The 21,447-nt window shown below is 44.0% G+C and overlaps 2 protein-coding genes and 1 long non-coding RNA gene across 7 annotated transcripts in view; 1 reads left to right on the forward strand and 2 right to left on the reverse strand.

The window, feature by feature from the left end:
* Positions 1 to 8,085: 8,085 nt before the first annotated feature.
* On the reverse strand, positions 8,086 to 14,452 carry MLNR (motilin receptor). The gene is made up of 2 exons (XM_014895367.2): positions 13,677 to 14,452; positions 8,086 to 11,824 (listed from the first exon to the last, which is right to left on the reverse strand). The coding sequence occupies exons 1-2, from the start codon at positions 14,449 to 14,451 to the stop codon at positions 11,511 to 11,513; spliced, it is 1,089 nt and encodes a 362-aa protein (XP_014750853.1). The 5' UTR covers position 14,452; the 3' UTR covers positions 8,086 to 11,510.
* Positions 12,752 to 13,670, forward strand: LOC148224800 (uncharacterized). Its single transcript, XR_015801464.1, has 3 exons — positions 12,752 to 12,821; positions 13,042 to 13,213; positions 13,302 to 13,670. It is a non-coding gene; the product is annotated as an uncharacterized LOC148224800 (long non-coding RNA).
* Positions 14,453 to 14,659: 207 nt separating the features above from the next.
* The window catches only part of FNDC3A (fibronectin type III domain containing 3A), a 112,039-nt gene continuing 105,251 nt past the window's right edge, over positions 14,660 to 21,447 (reverse strand). For all 5 annotated transcript variants that reach the window (XM_088159670.1, XM_014868822.2, XM_014868823.2 and 2 more), the window contains 3 exons: positions 20,349 to 20,515; positions 19,666 to 19,793; positions 14,660 to 17,177 (listed from right to left, as the gene is read on the reverse strand). In XM_088159670.1, coding sequence (XP_088015796.1) covers positions 16,863 to 17,177; positions 19,666 to 19,793; positions 20,349 to 20,515 — 610 coding nt within the window. In that variant the 3' untranslated portion in view covers positions 14,660 to 16,862. The remainder of the gene's footprint in view (positions 17,178 to 19,665; positions 19,794 to 20,348; positions 20,516 to 21,447) is intronic.

Here is a 21,447-nt window from a genome sequence, read left to right on the forward strand (position 1 = left end):
GCGAACGGTCCGGGGGGCGGGGCCCGGCGGGGCGGGGCGGTGGCTCCCGGCGGGGTCCGCGCTCGGTAGCGGGAAGTTAACGGGAGCGCGGGGTCACGGGGTGAGCTGCCTTGGAAGCGACCTGCAAGGATCAACCTTCAGCTCCTGGCTCTGCACAGGACCACCCCCAAGAGTCACACCGTGCGCCTGAGAGCACTGTCCAAACTGCTTGAGCTCTGTCAGGTTCTAGTGCCCAACCACCCTCTGGGTGACGAAACTTTTTCTGATATCCAGCCAAAACCTCCCCTGACACAGCTTCAGGCCATTCCCTGGGGTCCTGTCACTGTCACCCGAGAGCAGAGATCAGTGCCTGCCCCTCCTCTTCCCCTCAGGAGGAAGCTGTGACTGCAGTGAGGGCTCCCCTCAGTCTCCTCCAGGCTGAACAGACCAAGCTCCTCACGCGGCTTCCCCTCAAGGACCGTCACCACGTTCATAGCTCCCTCTTGGACACTCTCTAATAGAATCACAGAAGAAGACTCTCAGAATACTCTGACTTGGAAGGGATCCACAAGTCCGACTCTTGCTTGAATGGGATCCCAAAAAGGTTTTCTGCAACAGGCGGCTCAGCTGCTAATGGTGCAGAGCTCTGCTGCTGTGCTCAGCTTTCTGGTGTTATGAGGGGTTTGGGGGTTGTGCTCTGATGGATTATTCAGCTTTCACCAGAGGTGTCTAGAGAGACCTTCATTAGTAAGCTCTGCTGGGCATCATGATCTATATAAACCAAGGCATCTGCTTGTGACCTCTGGGCTTTTTGACCAGAGCCTCTGGGGTGCAGTGTTTAATGTCCCTGCCACTTTTTCTAAATATCAGGGTATGTAAAAGCTTCTCTGTGGATACATTTTTGGAGATACATCCATAAACTACTGTCATGTATAAAACCCCAAATAATTATTCAGTCAGTGGCAAAAAACCCCAAACCCATCTTGAAGAGTTTCAGAAGTCCTAGACCATCTAGACTAAAAAGACTAAGGACTAAAAGGACTAAATATTAGTGAAAGAATTCCTGAGGGTGTGATCTAAAGCAATACAGAATTTTTTGAGTCTTAAATCAAGTCAATTGAAGCCTAAAAACTGGGTAAGAGCATGAATTACGTTATAAATAGTTTCTTTCTAAGGATCCTTTTGTTTCCTGTATGGCCTAAAATTAATCTATTTGCTGTGCATGCATTGCATTCAGATGGATTTTTCTTCTGTTTGGAAAAATTCCCTTCTACACATCCTCTTTATGAAAGACTACAAAAATTATTTGTGCATTTTCCCTTACCACTCTCTTAAATTTGACTGGACCATTGCTGAATTCTGCATTAAAATAGACTGCATCAAGCAAAAGCATAACACCTTTCAGTATGTTTTTCTCCCAAGAAACCAAGACTTGCAAAAGTCTCTTTGCTCTGTTACGTCTTCAAGTGTTTTTTTTCCCCCCTGTGTTAGAGAAACTTCTCTCACAAGTAGCTTGCTGGTTCAGACACAGTATTTGACTTGTGTGCTCTAGGGTTTCCATTCAGAGCTGGGCTCTGAATGGCACCATCTTATGGCACCATATGTCTTCTGGCACCATCCCTCTGGAGGTGGGATGTTTGAGGGTCAGTGAGCCTGATGTAAATGGAAATCAAGTTTTCAGCAACATTCATCTGTAACTTGCAGTCACTTCTTTATGCTGGAGTTATCTTCATAAGAGGGGAGGCATCATGATAGATAGATAGATAGATAGATAGATAGATAGATAGATAGATAGATAGATAATGTCCCATCCTACAAAGGCTTTTAATCTAGTTATGATCTTGAATTTGAAAGCTCCCACTGACTGGATTGGGACTAAAGTATTTGCTGCCTCTGTTTGCCTTCCACCCAAAGCTGCAGGTAAAAGCTAGAGGGCAGCAGAACAGCATGCCTGTGAAGCATGAAGAGGGTACTCATTCACTCTAGAACCAAGAGAAATCATGTCATTCCCTAAAATTTGTTGAAAGGAAAATGGCACCAACCCTACTGCAGAAATCATCCCTGCCCAGGGACTAAGTGGGATTCTTTTGGCAAGATTACAGTGGAGAAGAGGATGGTAGTAATGAGGAAAAGTGGGCCTTAGTCTTGTTGTTCTTTTATATACAATTCAGGGCAATTCAGTCTTTCCAGTTAACCAGCATGTTGCTCTCTGAGCTTCAATTTTTTAAATTCACAGATTGGCAAGAATTTCTGGATGGGCCTTTTCTCCTAGAAAGAGACCTACTGAAAAAAACTTACTGCTTCTCTCAACAGCTGCCGTTTGTTTCTGCATCTGTATCTTACAAATCCAATTCATTCAAGTGATTGATTGCTTAACACCCCTTTCCCCTCACTTTTTTTCTTTACTTAGCAGACCCATTTGCTTGGATGTCCCATTTGAGGTGACCCAGAAGGCTCTCATTGCTGATATGTTGTGTTTTGATCTGACAGATGGGAGAAAGCAAAAGCTCTCTCTGCCACAATGTCCTTAGGAAAATGTCATATCCCTTGTGTTCTCATGCCTCTGGTATGTTTCCATTTGTGCAGGTACCTTCTGATACCCAGCTACGAAGCTGTGTGATCATCTTGGCTAATGACTTTCAGGATTTTTATCCTTTGCAATAATTTAATAGCCATTTGGTATAGCAACAGTACTCACAATTTACTGAGATGTTTAGCTGGGCTTTTATGGTGCTTCTTGTACTGCTGTAAGTACCTTTTTATACCCTCATCTTCATGGTATCAGTGGACTGAAAATCTCTTTCCCCATCACCATCTCTTTTGGGGTTGAATTGCTGAGAAAACTTATCCTTGCATTGCAGTTACCTGCTTTGCAGTATTTTTCTGTGTCTGTGCACTGCAGGCTTTAGATCCCGGATCCAGGTCTCCTGCACTACCATCAGCTCTCTTAAGGTAGATGACTTCACACCTACCTCAAAATTCTAGCTGGAGTATGATAAACAATGAAGCTGTTAATCTGTTTAAAGACTAGTAAGAAGAATTTATCGTGCTTATTCTTGGGGGTTTGGATCATTATTAATTTCTAGAAGTTCTACTTTGACCTTTGTCTCGCCTTCTCTATTTAAAAATAAACAAACCCTTAGAAAGTTTTATCTGTGAGCTGTTAAGCATCTGTAACAGCTAGGCCCATCAGTTCATGTAGGAAATATCTGATATTTGTTAGTACAACAAGGTGCTTTTTTTATCTCTTAAGATTCCTTGTATAAATGACCTTGGAACAGATGTGCTTGCTTTATAAAGCAGTGTGCTGAAGTACATGCAGTGGAAAGGGAAATAGTTGGAGTGTGTGGTGGCAGGAGTGTGATTTGTGATGGCTGTGAGGCTGAACAGGGAAACCTGCCCTGAGCAGGAGCCCCTCCAAGAGCCTCTGTCTTTATCACTCGCTGCCTTTTTCACTGCTCTGAAAAATAGCAATATTAGGAATCATGTAAAAGTTAGTTTGACGGCAGTGAAGGCAGGATCTGTCAACTCTGTGTCTTGGAGGCAGAAAAAATGGTTTTGCAAATTCTCTGCCTGTTTCCTGCTGTAGAAGTTGTAGGCTCCAGTCTCTGCTTTGTGAGGGGGAGTTTAGTGTCCTGCCATGTTGATGGTGCATGGCACCATTGACACTTTTTTTTATGAGCAGCTTTTTCCTCACTGGTCACTGAAGGCAGCCAGTGATGCCTCTTTCTTCCTTCCTCCAAGCAGGGCCAGGTTCGTGCAGACAGCCTGGAAGTGATTGCTTCTGCAGTTCCCTACGGATACTTGGATTCAAACACTCTCCTGCTTATACCTTCTGGTAAACAGCAGCCGCTGAGGCACAGCAGAGGTGTTTTGGGGGGTGGTGAGTGAACATCCTTCGGCTGCACCAGGGTTCCTTCAAAATGGTACCAAGCACTATCAGGATCCTTTGTAGCTCAGCGACCAATTGAGTTTGCTCCACTGGCTTCAGCATGAGTGTGAGGTCCTGGTCACTCCACACCTCCCTGCCCTGTGGGTCTCTGACCCAAACTCATTACGCTCCATCCTCCCTGAGCACACATGTGGGATTTTGCTCCCTGTCATTTGTGCCATAAAGCTCAGTTTTAAAGGTTTTGTTGTGTAAATATCCCAAAGGCTGCCCAGCACAAAACCAGCATCCTATCTCCTCTTTCAGCAAGCCCACAGAGTCAGTTTCTTCTAAGGCTGTCTTTTCTGATGAGCATCAGTTGTAATGCAGTGATGCGTGCTGTCAAATGGTCTAACTTGGATATTTCTCCCTTTACGTAACAAAAATTACCTGTCAATTTTTTCTTGCTGGCATGTGTTTTCTTTGACAGCCTTTTTGACACCATGTTTTGGTGACAAGGAGGCAAGAAATCAATCTTGTTTCTGTATTTAGAAATAAATACAGTATTCCTAGAGCCCAGACTAAAATGTAATACATTTGACATTTCCACACAGAGGCATATTACTCCTCACACACACTGCAATTGACAAAGCAAGAGGTGTCTGAGGAGAAGGAAACCAAGGGAAAGTGAGAACTCTGGCTATTACAAGCTCTTGATGAGCTGTTGTTTCTCACCAGCAGCTGTAATATGGACTCTGAAGACCAAATCAGTTAGTGAAGGGAAAATATGTAAGGAGGGAAGAGTGTATGGGGAAGAAATGGATCTGGGTGGATCCCATCTGTAGGGGAATTCTACTCCATGGGACCAACTCCTGATGCTCTTCCATGTTTTCCTTTGCTTGTCCCAGGCTTGTCTCAGCCAGGACTATTTTCAGCTACGTCCATCCTTCCCTGCTTCTTTCCTGTCCCCAGGCTCTGCAGGAGAGATCTCCCTTCACGACAGGCAGCATGGAAAGGAGAAAACATTTCTATGTTCTGTGTCTGTCCCTTCTGCATCTTTGTGGTAACTTCCCAGAGGCAGGAAAATTGGCCTGCCACTCTGTGGGAGCAGCTTCCCTTGTCTCAGCTGCCTTAGCTCACAGGCTTGCTCTGGAGGAGCAGAATGCTGTGGACAAGAGGATGAGATGATTTGCTGTCACAGATATGGCTTGTCCAGGTCAGTCTAGCAGACTCTGCTGAAGTCTGTAAAGAGGTAATGCCTACAAGCCTCAAGTAAAGTCCAGGCTGGGAATTCTGGGAATACTGCCTGACTTGGCAGAATTGAAACCCTGGAATAAGAGAATGTTCCCTATGTTGTGCTCAGCTGCTGCAGGAGAGGAGGAAACAGCCTCTCTCCACATTCCTCTTCTTCTGTGGTTGTGGAGAGCTTGTGCTTCCACAGGTTCAAAACACAACTTGTCTTTGGGTGTATTTGTGCACCACAGACAAAAAGCAGACCTATATTCAAATTAGGTAACTGATTTACTTGTTAAGATGGGGAAAATTTGTTGCACAGGAGCCACACATTTGTTGGGCATGTGCTTCCCTTTATAATCGGTTTAGCTGCCAGCTGGGCAGTGCTGGTATCCTTGATTTATAGCAGACACCGGGTCATTTTTGCTGCTTTCAAGGTTTCCTGACATTGTTTTGCAATCTCTGCAGAGCTTCAGAGTGCAGAAACATTACACAGAATTACACGAAGTATTCTGACTTGGAAGGCACCCATAATGATCATCGAGTCTAGCCCTTAAGTGAATGGCCCAAATAGGGATTGAACCCACTTGCAGAGTTCTGCTGTGCTTGGATACCTCTGATACAACAACAGTCTCATGGAGCTCTGTGATCATCATCACAGTTGAGTCTCTGGGAGCACTGACAGAGCTGACTTGCTTTTGCTGCGGTGAAATGCTGCTCCTTGTCACACGGGATGATGTTAAATAAATTCTGGAGGGGAAAAAATGGTTACTTTTATCCTTTTGCTGCCTTTTCTCTCTTACTCTGGCCAGGATAGCTGTCACCTCTGATACAGCAACTGCACCAACCTCCACAGGGATTTGAGTGCCTTACGACAATACATGGCGGTGGTTCTTTGGTTACAGGTAAATACACCCTCCCATCAAGCTTCATTCCTGTCCCTTCATACTGGTTTCACTGATTTCCAGATGATGCATCTCAGGCTGCTTGACTGTGCTGAATTTGGGCTCTTTGCTAAGAACAGTGGTATTTGATGGAGTCTCAGGTTTAGGACACCTGACTTCAGTCCACACTGAAGGTTGACCTTCTGGATCCCTGGTTGCATGCAGGGGACATGCTGGGGTTGAGGGAAACACTCTGAATTCCCTCTCCTATCCCACCTTTTTGCCTGTGGGCCCTAGGACAGTGTCCATGAGGGGCTATGAGGAGCAATGGAACCTGTGCAAGGGCTTTACATGGCCTTCATATCTAGGGGAAAAAATTGACCCAGCCCTTCGAAAGGGTTAATCTTTTTTAAAAATCAGCTCACACAGAGGTGCTGTTAAAACTTTAAACAACTTTAACATGAGCTCATACAGACTCATGGCTGAAGGGGACAGGCTGTGGTCGGAGCATCTGGTTCCCCACCAATCCCTGGCAGCCTGGATGAGCCCCTTGGCAGAGTTATTTTTCACAGGCAACCTCTGAAAGAGAAATAAATGAATCCATCTGGTGAGTTCTGGCTGGGAGAAGGAAAGGAAAACGGAGGGAAAGCAGACAGCATTATCTGTGCTCCGCAGCAGGGAAAGGAAGATGAAGTCCAAAAGTGGAGACAGAAGGAGCAGGGACTCATCTTGGAAAAGGGGCAGCATGCAAATGGGGTGATCGGAGGGGAAGATGAGGCAAGTGAGAGGCAGGACAGAGCTGTCAGCCCCCCTGCTCTCTGTCCTCTCCCAGGGCATATGCCACCCCCATCCTGGGTATATACCCTTGGAGTTCTGGTGTTCCAGGGGGCCTGGAAGCCCCCAGCCTCTGGGAAGGAGACTCAGATGATGAGTAGGGCAGCTCTGATCATGGCTATGGGGGACTGAGGACATGGGCTCAGGGACCCAGGAAAAAAAGAGCAATGTTGCTGCTTAGAGCTGCTGCAGGAGGAGATTCCAGCCTCCTCTCTGCTAGGTACTTCCCAACCTGGACAGCCATTTTCTGGTCCAAAACTGGGTTTCTCAAATGCTCTGGAGACCTTAAGCTTTGGTGGCATGCTTGGAGATTTGTGTGGCCCATGGAAGCACTGGATGACATCAGCCTTAACATTTTGGGTCACCAGAGGGTTCCCACAGCAGGGACACTGAGAAGAAGAACACTGCTTTTGCTTCCCAGTGTTTTGAGGCTCAGTTTGAGGTTCCATCAGTGATGTCTGGGCAGGCACCAGAGATCCTTGGTCCCTTGACATTCACCCACATGTTGCAAGCTCTTATCTGCCTTGTCATGAGAAGCACCAAGCCAACCTCAGCAGTAAAAACAATGCAACAACTGGACTCGAGCCTGTGGGAAATGCTGTGCTTTGCCTGATGGGGAAGTCTTTTACCATCTACTGGTACCAAGTGCACAAGTGGTTAAGTTTTGTGTCTGCCCCCAACTCCTCAAATACAAACTTTTCCCCCATTTTCCCCCTAGTCTTCTTCTGAGTTCCAGGAAATCCCCACCAAAGCTCAAGTGCAGCATAACAGGTGACCAGGAGTATATAGCAACAGTAAACCAGTTTGTAACTAGTTCCCCAAAGCAGTGAAATATACTTCTGGATACTAATTTTATCATAGATTTGGCCTATTTTGGCAATGTTAAGCCTGCTCCTAAGTCAAAGAGGAAGTGGCACCCTAGGGTTGCTGGGGCTTGTTCCCATCAGACTCGATTGATCCAAGGCCAAGACCATGTTTGTTGGTTTAGCTAATTCAGAGCAGTTTGGGCCATTTTATACCTACTTGTTTTTCCTCTTACTTTGTATAATCCCTTTGTTTGATTGCTGAGATGGCCTTAGGCTTTGTGTTTCCTGTGGGAGTGATGCAGCATAGTGACAAATGGAATTTTAAGGGGATGACTGTGGGGAGGAAACATGTTCCTGCACCTCTTTGTTTGCCAGGCCAGCTGCACATGGCCCTTGGAGACAGCATCACTCCAGCAAGTACAAGAGCAGCTTTGAACTTGAGAGGTCTTTGTTCACCCGAGTGCACCAAACCTCTCTAAAATACCTTTCCTTTCCTTTCCTTTCCTTTCCTTTCCTTTCCTTTCCTTTCCTTTCCTTTCCTTTCCTTTCCTTTCCTTTCCTTTCCTTTCCTTTCCTTTCCTTTCCTTTCCTTTCCTTTCCTTTCCTTTCCTTTCCTTTCCTTTCCTTTCCTTTCCTTTCCTTTCCTTCCCTTTCCCTTTCCCTTTCCCTTTCCCTTTCCCTTTCCCTTTCCCTTTCCCTTTCCCTTTCTCCTTTTATCTCTGTTTCTCTCTCTTTCTCTCCTATTCTTTATCTTTCTGGTGGGCATACCACCCCAGTGCTGAGGGCCAAGCTGTGCCTTTTCACTATGGTCCATATGAATAATTTCTTTCCTCTCTGTTATGAAAAACCTGTTCGTGTGTTTGAAAATGAATTGGTTTAGGTTCTTTTCAAGCTTCAGGTGGCAAACGTTAGGTTCAGCTCTTCCTCAGTACACCTACAACTCTAGCAAGTTCTCAAGCCTCTGTCAAATTGCTGATTTTCTTTCCTGTGATTTTCAGCATAACTTCATGTGTGCTTTAGAAAAGAGATAATCTCACCTTGCTTCTCTTTTTATCATCTGGTCTCTGTGCTTTTCTTCTACACCCCTACCCCATTTTCTCTTTCTTTTTAGTCCATTTTTTCTTCTATTTTTTAGCCTTCGTGGTATGGAAACTACTTCTGAAATACTTAGAGCTAGCCTGCCTGCACGTGGACTCAGAGTTCCTGGGAAATGCTATTTTATTTACAACATCCCTGCTTACACAATCCAGTACTGAATGCCAGACACAGCAGTGCCGGGCCTGGTTAATTCAGAGTAAACACCCCAAACTTCATCTGTTTCCTAAGCCTTTGCTCTGGTGGGGAGAGAGCATTAACAACAAGGCACTGCAAGCTCACAGGTGGGATTTTGCTGTCTGTGTTACTCTACTAAGCATGCAAGGGAGATAACCCTTTAACAAGGATACAAATGACATTCCCATGGAGTCTGCCAGTGGGAGCAGAAGCCTGCTGCTGCAGCAGCTGAGGCTGGGCAGGAGCAGCCCAAGCAAGGAGCTCCGTGCAGAACCACAGTCACTCCATGAGCAGCCCGGGAGCAGCGAGCTGGATCCCGGCTGAGAGGGATATCCCGCACACACACACACAGAGCAGTGCCAGGGCTGTCTGTGGCAGGGAGTGCACCCTAGGAAAGGGGGCTGAAGGGCAGCATCCCACCAGGGCATTTCCCTCCTTTGTCCACTCACCTTGTGCTTTTGGTACCTATGAAATTGCTTTTGGGGAAATTTCTGATGAGCAAGTATTTCACTCTCAGTGCAATTTATCAGAAATTGATAAAGGAAAAGCTATTATCAGGAGACTGCAGGCATTCAGAAGCAGCTCCAAGGCCACATATCAATGTGATAAAGCTTTTTTTCCCTCCTTGGTCTTCATACATTTACAAAGATTACTGTTCATAACAACTTGTCCGAGCTCCCCAAAAATAACAGCTGCTCTTTCATGATAACTGAACATCTTAATGACACCCCTCCGCAAAAGCAACTAACCCAAGCCTTGCAGACAACTGCTCTTCACCAGTATGAAACTGACAGAAAAAGAAAACTTCGTGTGTAAGCAATGAGATAAAAGATTTTTTTTTCTGTCTTTAGAGTTTTTTAGATTTTATTCAGTGACTCAGAGTTACAGACACTTTAATGGAGAACTGGTCATATTTTCAAAACTCAGAGAAGACTTGACTTCAACTCTGCTGCTCTGAGATCTCTGAGCTAGCTGGTAAATTCTCTTGAACTGATCTGGACAGGCTGGATTGATGGGCTGAGGACAGTTGTATGAGGCTCAGTAGGGCCAAGTGCTGGGTCCTGCACTTTGGCACAACAACCCCAGGAAGTGCTACAGGCATGGAGAAGAGTGGCTACAAAATGGCCCAGCAGAAAATTACCCGGAGGTGCTGGTTAGCAGTGACTGAACATGAGCCAGAGTGTGCCCAGGTGGCCAAGAAGGCCAATGGCATCCTGACCTGTATCAGCCATAGTGTGGCCAGCAGGACAGGGCAGGGACTGTGTTCCTGTACTCAGCACTGGTGAAGCTGCACCTCAAATCTAGCGTTTGGTTCTGGGCCCCTCACTACAAGAAGGACATTAAGGTGCTGGAGTGTGTCCAGAGAAGGGCAGTGGAGCTATTTAAGGCTCTGGAGCACAGCTCAGGAGCAGCTGAGGGAGATGGGGGTGTTCAGCCTATATAAAGAGGCTGAGAGGGGACAGTGTCATTCTCTGCAACTGCCTGAAAGGAGAAGTTAACAGAGAACCAAGGGCAAGCATGGACATACCATCAGTGATGGTTCTGTAAGCACAGTCCCATTTTGTAAGCACATTATTGATTTTGGTCCAGATTTACACCACTAGAGCAAATAAAGTAACAAGTAAAATACAGAGAGGCAGTGATCCTCCAGAGAAAACACTGCTGCAGCTTCTTCTAGCTTTTTCTCACAACTAGCCTCCTTCCTAAATTGTACAGATGAAGTTTCCAATTAAAATCTTTTGGAGCAGAATTAGTGAGTTGGTTTTTGACTTGCAGTGCAGTGTTATGCAGCATGAAGTCCTGGGCATAGTCCAGCACATTCAGTAATGGGTCTTGTTTGTGGCTAGGTGGGTTAACTCAGTTTATTATTTGCACACGCAATGCACAATGTGACGCAGTGGAGACACTGCTACGATTTAAACACTGCTCATCTATCCTAAGGAAGTGATCTGTGCTATCTCAAGTTCTACAACAGAGGACTGTTTGCTAACATATAAATAAAAGACCTTATTTGATCCTGTGAGTCAGGCCAAAAGGGTTAAATCCAGAGACTGCTGTGTGCAGCAGATGCTTTCCTAAGGGAAATTAGTGAAACTGCCCAGGAAAGTCCCCTTCATGATTACAAGACCAGTACTAAAAGCACACACCTCTTTTTCCAGGGCTGTTCAGGTTGGTGGGTGAATTTTTTTGCATCCATCTCTTTGCAACACTGTGTTTTGTAAAATCTCGTTTATAAGAAAACCGTTTTAAAATGGTGAAGGCTGTCTGGGAGTTTTACCCATTACAGCTCCCAGGAAGTGCTCCTTTGCAGACCTTGGTGTTATGATTTTTAGAAAATACTAGAAATGGCACGGAACACTTGCAGTGAACAATATGTAATAAAGTAAACCCGTAGTTTTACTGGCAATTTACTCCAGCTTTTCCTATTGACTCATCATCTTTCATGAGTTGCACATCATTCTCCCCACTTCGTGGTGCCTGCTTGCTCTGTTATCAAAAATACAGGTATCCTAAAATACAGACAGTTATGAAATACCACATGCCCTAACAAATGTCCATCCTTTTGTGGCTCTGCCGTGAGAAGGAAGTTCCCTTCCTTAGGCGAGAATGCCTGAAGAAGTGCAGGGTGCAGTGTCAGAAGCTGGTGGTGTACTCATTCCTTGTGCTGGCGCTGGTCTCTGTGTAGCCCCCAGCATCTTTTGTTACCGTGAAAGCCCTTGCTGCAGCTCGGCGTGGCAGCAGCAGCTTGCAGGCTGCTGCCCTGTACTTCTTCGAAACGAGGTTGTAGAGGACAGGGTTGATGGATGCGCTCAGGTAGAAAAGCTGCAGGGCGAATATATTAAAGTACTGGGAGAACAACATCGTCCTTATGTCCCGGGTGTTTATAAATATGATCCTGCCAATGTGGAAAGGCAACCAGCAAGTTACAAAGGCCAGAACCACCACAGCTATAAGACAAAATAACACATGCAGCAGTTAAGGAGTAAGTCAACTTTTCAACCGTCCAGTAAACTAAATTTTATGTGGCTGATTTTGCAGGTTCTTCTAACTGATACAAATGATATATAGAAATAATAGCATTAAATTGTTGGAAAACCATGAAAATGGGAATAGCATCAAGTCTGACTGTTAGTCTGAAGTAAAAGGTAACTGGTAAAATTTTAAGCTAAACTGTGAGATGAGGTTTGCCAAGAAAAATGTGAATGACGACAGTGGTGTAACATCTGAATAATAATATCAGGCACTGCAGAAATACCACTGGCTATGTCTGTAATGCCACATACGAGATAGGAAAACAGAAGTCAGAATGAGGAGTTTTTGTGGAAGCTTCACAGCAGCTCTATTTGCTGCAGAGTTGTTGCTTAACTTGGCATGCATCACCGAAAAAGACCTGGACTGCACCTCAGTCACCCAAGCTCCCACAGAACTCACTCTATTGTGTCAGGATGGTATCTAACATAAAGATTTTACAGTGTAGTTGGGCTATTGATTTTTCCCACTATAGCTTTTTCATGCATCCCCAGACTATTTCTACTGGAGACAGCTACTTGCCTAGATGGATCTCTAGCCCAAGTCACTTCAGCTGTTTGCCTAGTCCCGTGTTGGATTTTAACACAATGAGAACAAATACAAACCCTCTTGCAATGGCAACACAGCAGGAGCAGATGAGGAGCAATTACATAAGTGCATTACTGTATCCATGCTTTTAATTATTTTTGTTTATAAATGCATGTAAGTAAAACAAACAATCAATTGTAGAGCATCCTCTGTGTTTCTCAGAGCTTAAATAAAAGGGATGCAGCCAAAGAAAGTTTACATCTGAAAAACACCACACACACTTAGTGCTGCTGGATCTTTGAGATAAGGGGGCACTGGTCTCATTCAGTGGGTTCTGAGATCATACACACTGGTGTTCCTGTCGGAAAACCTTGTGCCTGCTTCAATGTAAGTACCGTCCTCAAGTAAGTCGGCAAAATTCTCTCAGGATTATTAGTTTCTTTCCTCTATGCTACACTATTTCCATCCAGCTGGTTATACTCCCAGCAAAAGAAATCTCCCGTGTGACATGTAAAAACTACACTAAAGGTAGACAAAAATAATAATTGGGGCATTTTGTTTATGTTCCTTAGTCAATAGCTGGGATTTCTTTTTTCTTTCCCTTCAGACTGGTCACTACTTTCAAACATTAAAGCTCCAGAGCAGACTAAGATCTCCAATTTTCCAGAGTCTGATGCTGGGTTACTGAACGTATGACTAAGAAAATTAACTGAAAATTATCAGCATCCTACATCTTTAGGAAGTGCTTTGGTATAATGGGATTTGTCTCCAAACAGCTCGTAAGTTGCTGTTTTTCAGCCTCCTTGGGCAACCAGTGGATTTACTCCTTGGAGAGCGACAAATAACCACTAAGAGCTTTCTTTTCAGAAGCAGAAATGTTCTATGCAGAGGTGTTGCTGCCCACTGGAAGAGACTGCTGATGTTACTACAGTTTTTCTGAAGTTGCAGTCTACCTTGTACTTGTTTCTGCCAGGTGAAACTCAGAAAACGGGCATTTCTACGGAAGGCGGTCGTGCTGCTGGATGTGCAATGCCACGCGGGTGAAGCCTCAGTCGGGAGGGAGTGAAATCCCTGCCGTGGCAGTCCCCGCGAGTACTGACGGGCTCGGCAGCGTGGCCGGCACGCGTGGCTGCTCTATTCCCTATCCTGCACGGGAGCTGCGGGTGCTTCAACCCTGCCACGGCCCCCCAGCCCCGGCCCTTCCCCCAGCCATAGCCCTAAGGGGATGGTATCGGGACTCACCCAAGATCCGGATTGTCTGGCGGTGCCCCTTCTCCCGGAGGAGCGAGCTGGGGCCCCGCAGGCGAGAGTTGCTCCGCCACAGCTCGCGGCCAATGAAGCCGTAGAGGACGCTGAGGCAGGTGACGGGCAGCACGAAGTAGCAGGTGGTGACCCAGAACATGGTGGCCAGCAGGCCGGACTGCAGCGCCTGTGGGGTGGGCTTGCACTCGCGGCTGAAGTCAGTCTCGTTGTCGGGCTGCTCCACGCCGACCAGAAAGAAGAAGGGGCTGGCGGAGAGCAAGGCAAAGGCCCAAAGGATGCCGATAGTGGCTTTCACCCGGCGCTTGGTGACGACCACCTTGGCCTTGAGGGGGAAGCAGATGGCGAGGTAGCGCTCCACGGTGAGGGCGGTGATGTGGAGGATGGTGCAGTAGGTGCAGCCCTCACTGAGGTAGTGCGAGAGGCGGCACAGCAGCTGCCCGAAGATCCAGGGCCGGGAGCGCCAGAGGCGATAGAGGTCGAAGGGCAGCCCCATGAGGATAAGCAGGTCCGACACGGCCATGCTGCCCAGGTACAGGTTGGTGGTGGTCTTCATGTCGCGGTAGCTGCGGATGACCAGCACCGTGAGGACATTGCCCGCCACGCCGACCACGAAGAGCCCCAGGCAGACGGCCGTGATGGGAACGAGCACCCACATGGGCAGCGCCAGGCACAGCCGCTCGTCGCAGGGCGGCCACGGCCACGGCCACTCGGGCTCGCCCTCGCTGCCGTTCCCACCGCCGCCGCCGCGCCGCATCCCGCCGGGCCGGGGGCCGCGCCGTGCCCGGGGCAGCGCCGCTCCTTCCTCCGGCCCGGGCCCGCCCCGCCCCGCCCGCGGCTCCGCCGCCCGCGCAGGTACCGCGCCCCCGCCCCGCCCCGCGGGCCCGCCGGCACCGGGGGAGGCAGAGAAGGAGGGAGGGGAGGGGGGCGGCGGCGGTGCGCGCACAGGACTGACCACCAACAGCGAAAAAGAAGGTACTTTTATTGTCCACAGACTCTTAAAGGTACTTTGCTACATCGTTTTATGTATTTTCTATCAGACTATACAGGTTCGTCTTCATGGAGCCCGACGTTGTACAACCGTAAAGTGATATGTTTGGTAGTGTATCTATAGCGTTTTAAAAACTTTAGAGTTTCTCTTTTTCTTTTATTTATTTATTTTTGGAATGTACAGTATATGAGGTAAAATTAAGATTACATTAAAAACTGTCTTCAATGCAGTAATATGCACTGAGGCTCAAATGGCAAATACACTATTAAATGACTATCAAAAATAGGAGCTCATTTGAATTTTACTATGAAAAACGTAAGTCACTGCAGGTTACCTGCAGTAACAAATCTTACCATTTTAGACATTCAACCGTAAGAAATCTCTGGGCTGTGACACGCAACCTCATTTGCACTGCCAAACATGGCACTTTTAAGAAGGTTCTAGAAAACATCAGTTATCGCGGTATCCTGCGGGAAGGAATCAACCTATACGTACAAATGACAAATTCGAAATAAAATGTAAACATACAGTACATTTTAGACAGGTCGTTCTCGCCACGTGGAGGCCAAGTTCTTCGCCATTTCTTTTTTTTTTCTTTAAAAAAAACGAAACTCAGCAACATTATTCTACAGCACAGATCATTGGACGTATAAACAATTACAATACATGCCCGTTCTAATATAAGAGAAATTCTTCAGAGATCTTCAAAGCACAAGACAGAGGTTCCTTTTTTTATTATTATTAAGACTGACAGAAGTGTTTAATACTATTAAAAATGCTAAACTGAACACAACTAGAAGTCAGTAATGATCCACTATCTTGTAACTCAAATAAATTAAAAGTAGCTAATTACAAAGTGTATAACAAATAACATAAGTGTGATGAGACAAGGATTTTTTTTTAAAGATAGTTTCACTACAAGCTTTGTGTCACTGGCAATCATTGACATCTAGCAAGATGTTCAATGGGATACTTGTTAAAATTCAGTCTGGTCATTCAAGAACTCACAAATGCAAGCTCACAAAACATTGATGAGTTATGCAATTGCAAAGTGCTCTAATGCAACATTAACTACATGCAATCAACAATTTGGTACAGTATCCAAAGAGACATTACATTAAACATTAGGATCTCAAGAAAAAAGCAGCTTTAAGTTTTCTGGTGCAAATTACTACACTTCGTCTTCTGATTTGGTGCCCCAAAGAAATAAAGAAGGAAAGAAAGGAAGGAAGGAGAAAAAGAGAGAAAGATAGAAACAAAACAAAACAAAAAAGGCAGTGCTTATTTCTGGTGGATATGGCAAGTGAATGTTGGGGAAACAGCAAAAATTCAATAATGAATTTTATCTCAAAATTCTATTGACTAGCCAAAATCAGAGGGCACAGACATCTGTATAAACTGCATCCAATCAAAAGTCAACTTTGGAAATGTGTTTTTCAATTTAAATAACAAATCTAAGAAGGTCTCTCACACTCTTCCTTCTATATTCAGAAGAAGTAAAAGAGGCATTTTTGTAAGTAAACATCAAATCCTGGGGGTAAGATAAACCACTTGTGCCATTTCCTTATAGTCTTTCAAAAACACCTACTTGCAGTGAAGAACTCCACATTTATCAGATAAGAAGCTTCCTTCATGCATACTCTTCCATCCAGTTTATTATTTGCTGCCTGAGAAAAGCCCCTTCTGTTTTTCAGCATAAATCCTGCTTCCCAAATAATTAAGACAAATGAGGAGGTAGAAATACAGCGCTAAATTGCTTTCACAGCATCAGATTAATATTGTGTACAGCACAAGTTTGTTAGTGTAAGTTTTAAATGCAATCTACACATTCTTCCCTGTTATGTTAGCAACCCTTAGAAGTGTGGGCCAGGAAATCATCTTTACACTTGCATTTACTGGTCAAATGCTTTTCGTTAAACATTACGTGCCTGCCCCATATCGAGTTTGTACTGCATGAAGGCATATAAAGAAAAGATTATATTTCTGTGGCTTGCATTTTAATAACATGTGTCAGCCTATACCTACGAGTAAGCATTTTAAAGTGGCTGAGAAACTTTGCATCAGTCCCAATGCCGGTGCTAAATGCCTGGTTTTGTAAAAGCAAGAGAACAGAATTACTTTTAGATTATGAGAAAGTAAAATGTAATGGGCAGCATTATAAAATAGATCTCTTTTCTTCACTTTATGACGAAGTACTGAATGATAACAGCAATCAGAATGGAAAAGATAGCAAAAAGTGCAAGGATGACAGCAGCACACACTTGGTCACTCTGTGACCATTGTGTCCTTGTGGTTTGCACAGTGTCCTTGTTGGTGCTTGCCGGTGGTTCAGTCCTCTGAGAGATGAATAGCACTGGGGCGCTGTAGGGGCCCACCAGGTCCTGGTGACCTGTAGCCTCTTGGCACTGGCGAATGGCACACGCGCGGAATCGGTATTCACAGTTCAGCTGGAGGCCTGTGTATCGGAATGACCAGTCCGGGCCCTTGTAAATCTGGCAATGAGGGGGAAAAAAGGGATACATCAAATAAAAAAATATTATATACACACACATGTATCTTAGTATGGTTTTGTTTGTGGTGAAGGTAACTAAAAAGGAAGACAACTCGCCAGTGTTTTCACCTACGCAAAGAAAAACAGACAAAAAGCTAAAGCACGCAATGTAAGCACCAGATGAAGTCTCCAGTTCTTTTGGTGAAAGACAAGAGCTATGCTTGCTTGTGTAGAATGATGAGTACACACCAAATAAACTCTGTCACAAACCCCAGTGTTCAGGTGTTTTAGCGACCACTCACAATGGGATGAAATATACAATATTGTATCACAGTATTTTAGGCAGTTAATTCTGTATCAAGCCAATTCATGAAGTCTAATCCAACCCAATGTACTTTGTTGTAGTTATCTGTACTTAAAATATTACGATTTATCCCAATAAACACTGTACCAGGAAAGCCAGAGAGTCCTCTTTGTGATTCTTAATTTCATCATATTCCCAAGACAGAGATGACTTATGAGAGTGCTCTCCAGAGGTCTCTCAGGTGGCAGGTTAACATGAGTTCACAATGCTTCAGCATGGAGTGCCTAATTCAGTGAAATTGAAATTCCGGTTTCTCAAATTAATTACATTTGCAGCTATGTAAAGGTTCTGTGAAAGCCAACAAAACCTCACAAGGGTGCAGTTATAGGTACTTCAATAGGTATGGAGGTATTAGGTGAGTAGCACAGAGCAATTTGATTTCTGTCTTTAAACTCTTTCACCCTCCCACCTCCAAATATCTGGATTTGCTTTATTTAACTGGTAGCATGATACAGAATATCACATCATCAGGAGCTTTCCCTACAGTTATCAAACTATTAGACAGTATCCCAAAAATGCACACTAGAAATTTAAATAAACAGGAAATCCCTTCTGAGTCTGCTGTTTGAAGAGCTCTTGCTGTGCCTGAGGCTACTCTTAGAGTTCTCTGACAAGTTGAGCTTACTGGAATCTACAATCTAGGGACTTTTCCCTCTGAGGCAAAGCAGGCCATCAGAAGTGCAGCTTCCTCAAAATCCTGCTAATTTGGATCATGCATTTGGGAGTGAGCAAACAGGCCACTGTTACACATCCTACTCCAGCTCCACCTAGGCCAGCTGGCAGGGGTTACCATCCTCAGCTGCTTGTCCCCAGTGCCTTGCCAGAAGTTGCCTTCCCCTCCAGTGTGTTTCCTGGGGTATTTATAGGGTTGTTTCCTAACCCTTTTAAAATCTTTGACTGATGTTTACAGCTCAAACAACACATTATTAACTTATTTTGTCTGTAGTATGGAGAGAGCAATGACATGAGCAATTTGGGTGATGGATCAGGAAGGAGGAGAAGAGAGTGAAGTTTTGGCAGTGAAATAGCAGGAAACAGCTTAGAGCAAACTTCTAGGCAGTTTATTTTTTGTCCATATCAAATAAAATTGCCACCATCGTGTCTAAGTGTCTTAAAGGCTGTTTCATACTGTTTGCTTCTTGATAGCTCCAATTTTAATTTTTGCAAAATAGTCTTTTCATTTTATCCTTATTTACTACGCTAGACTGCTCTGCAGAGGCAAAAGCAATCTCACACCTCAGTCTACTTTGTTATTACCATGCTCAAAGAGCAAACTTTATTTTCTTGCCCAGGTTATTTGGCAATACACACTGATAATCAAAGTGTGATTTGACTCTGTGTCTGAAAGCAACACAGACCATGCCTTATATACCTAACGTTGCATTTACAATGTTGAAGTAACAAAAAAGAATATTCACATGTCAAGATAGCTTATGGTTCATCTTTTACTGAAAAATTTAACAAATGGCCATAACAAACACAGTGCTACACTAAAAGTTATGAACATATTAAGGCCTATAATCTACCATAGCACAGGCAAAATGTATTTAATATTGAACTATAATAAAATTATAATATACTGGAATTAACTGTTTCTGTCCTGGAAGGAAAGTTCCTTACTTTTCAAGCCTAATTTCATGTCAAATATCAGGCAGTTTATGAACTGTGAAGCAAAAAAAAAACCCCAAAAAACAACAAAACAACTGGGAAGCAAAATTAGCATTGAATTCAGGATAATTTGTACCTTGGCATTTCGAACCGCTTCTTTGCTCTTAGTGCAAAGAGAACCCTTTGCCCCTTTTCTCTTCAAGTCTCAATTCTGCATCATTAGGTAAAAGGTTTCTTTTTGTCAGTTGTTCCATTAGTGGATGACTTCCTCACCACTTGATGTGTCAAGCTGTATTTAGTGAACATCAGTGTAACCCAGAGAGGCTGTAATTTAGTGTAGAATCTCCTGAGATGAAGGTGATGGGTTTAGGAGCTACTACCTTATTTTAGTAATAAAAAGTTGACATGGTGACTAAAACCATACTGTAACACAATAAGCTTTACCTAACTAATTTTACTAAACTAGTTATCACAATCAATAATTGAAGAAAACTACAATGACTTAAACACATCATACCTGTTTGAATTCTGAGTCTTTTCCCACCATGACCTGAAGACAGTAGATAACTGGATCACCCTTCATGGGTTGCAGAACCTCCCATGTGATTTCACAGGTGTGATCATTTATTCTCTCTATCCTTGGTGCTGAAGGAAGGAAGCATAAAAGTGACAGCTAGCTCTGCTTTCCCCATCACATACAGTCATTCTAATGGCCTTTAAAATTCTATATTCTATCTCCTGTTTTGTCTCAGAGAACCAAAAGATTCAGATTCAAATTTATTCTTTCTCCAGTGTTTTCTGGAGCAACAATTCATATAGGCCTCTCTTCCTAGTTTAGGTATCATCCAAGAGAAACCAAATAAAATTTAGTGACTGTAAGTGTGCATCATATACCAAAAACTCTCCAAACAATGCTTAAAATTATTCTAAATATGCTAGAAAGCATTTTCACCTTAACTTGCCACTCTCCTGGTAAGCAGTGGATTCTAAGTACAAACTTTTTATGTCAAAAAATGCATAAACCCCAAATGTTTCATTTTTGGAGTGAATATTTTAGGCAATTACATGAAAGGAACATTCTCCCATTATCCCTACCTGCACTTGAAAAGGGCTTAGTATTCTCAATATCCCAAATACAACATAATACCAAAACTAGCCTGCTATCCTCCCACCCCCAAATGAAAAAAGAAGCCCCCTTACCTTTCAAGGCAGCTGGAACAGATTTGGGAGTAGTGAAAATATATTCTTGAGAAAGGGGACCTTCTCCAGCTTCATTACATGCCTGAATACAAAATTTGTATGATGTTGACTCACTGAGTCTTTGAACTTTGTATGTATGACATGGTCCTCTGTATAAGGATACAAACCTGAAAATGGAACAAGTAGCTTATTTTGAACACAGAAAAGGACTTTTGAAGCAGCTAAAATATTGTCTTGAAATCTGTTCCATAATTTCCCAGAATCGAATGAAAAGCCCAGAAACGCTTATTTCAGATTTAAACAGTGTTCTGGCTGCTATGAAACAATAAGCACATTTTCCAGGCGCAAGTTTTTATTTCTCGTGGCTTTGAAATAAAAATCTCTTGCACAAAGAACACTACAGATTCTCTCTTACCAAATATGTTTCTAAGCATTTTAAGAAACTATTTTGTATTTGAAACAATGGGAAAAGACAGCAGTTGTGTCTCTTAATGAGCTGTGTTATTTTTTTTCCTTGTCTGTCTAGTCCTCCAACATCTTTAGCTTTTCAAAATAAGGTAACTGGATTTTAGCTTTTTGCCCCTTTGCCACTCTCCCTTACTACACCTAAAAAAAGTGCCATGGATCCAATTGCTCTTGTTGGGGCATCATTGTTGGAGATGGGCTCATGCAGACGTGCAGAGGAAGGCAGAGTCACACTTGTAGTGCACACCAAATCTGTTTGTGAGAGTTTTGTACACTGGCCACTCTCCTTCATGTGGCAATTCTTGCACAAACTGATCATGGCAACTCTTGTTTGATTTTCAGTTTTGGTGTCCTCAGGACACATCACGAATTTCTCTCTTCCTGCAGGGGCTGTCATCTATTCGGCTTTTTCTTGTCTTTTAAATTAAAACAGATGGTACCTGCACATGACTTAGTCTTTGTTAATGGCAATGAATTTCTTTCCAGTTAAAGAGTCTAATTTATTTTCCTCCTTACAGCACAGCAATTTCACATAGTAGATCTCTTTTATCTTTTTGTCAAGCTAAAGCTACTCATCAGACATGGAACACTTTGTAGCAGTACTGCTTATCTTACCATTTAGGCAAGGGTTCTT

Source organism: Sturnus vulgaris, chromosome 2 (genome assembly GCF_052056855.1).
Source record: "Sturnus vulgaris isolate bStuVul1 chromosome 2, bStuVul1.hap1, whole genome shotgun sequence".
Taxonomy (NCBI): Eukaryota; Metazoa; Chordata; class Aves; order Passeriformes; family Sturnidae; genus Sturnus; species Sturnus vulgaris.

What these genes read in the sequence shown, in the direction of transcription:
- MLNR (XM_014895367.2), bottom strand. Translation starts at nt 14,451, where the DNA reads ATGCGGCGCGGCGGCGGCGGTGGGAACGGCAGCGAGGGCGAGCCCGAG. An exon ending in CCAGACAATCCGGATCTTGG is followed by an intron (nt 11,825 to 13,676) that starts GTGAGTCCCGAT and finishes TTTGTCTTATAG; the next exon opens with CTGTGGTGGTTCTGGCCTTT.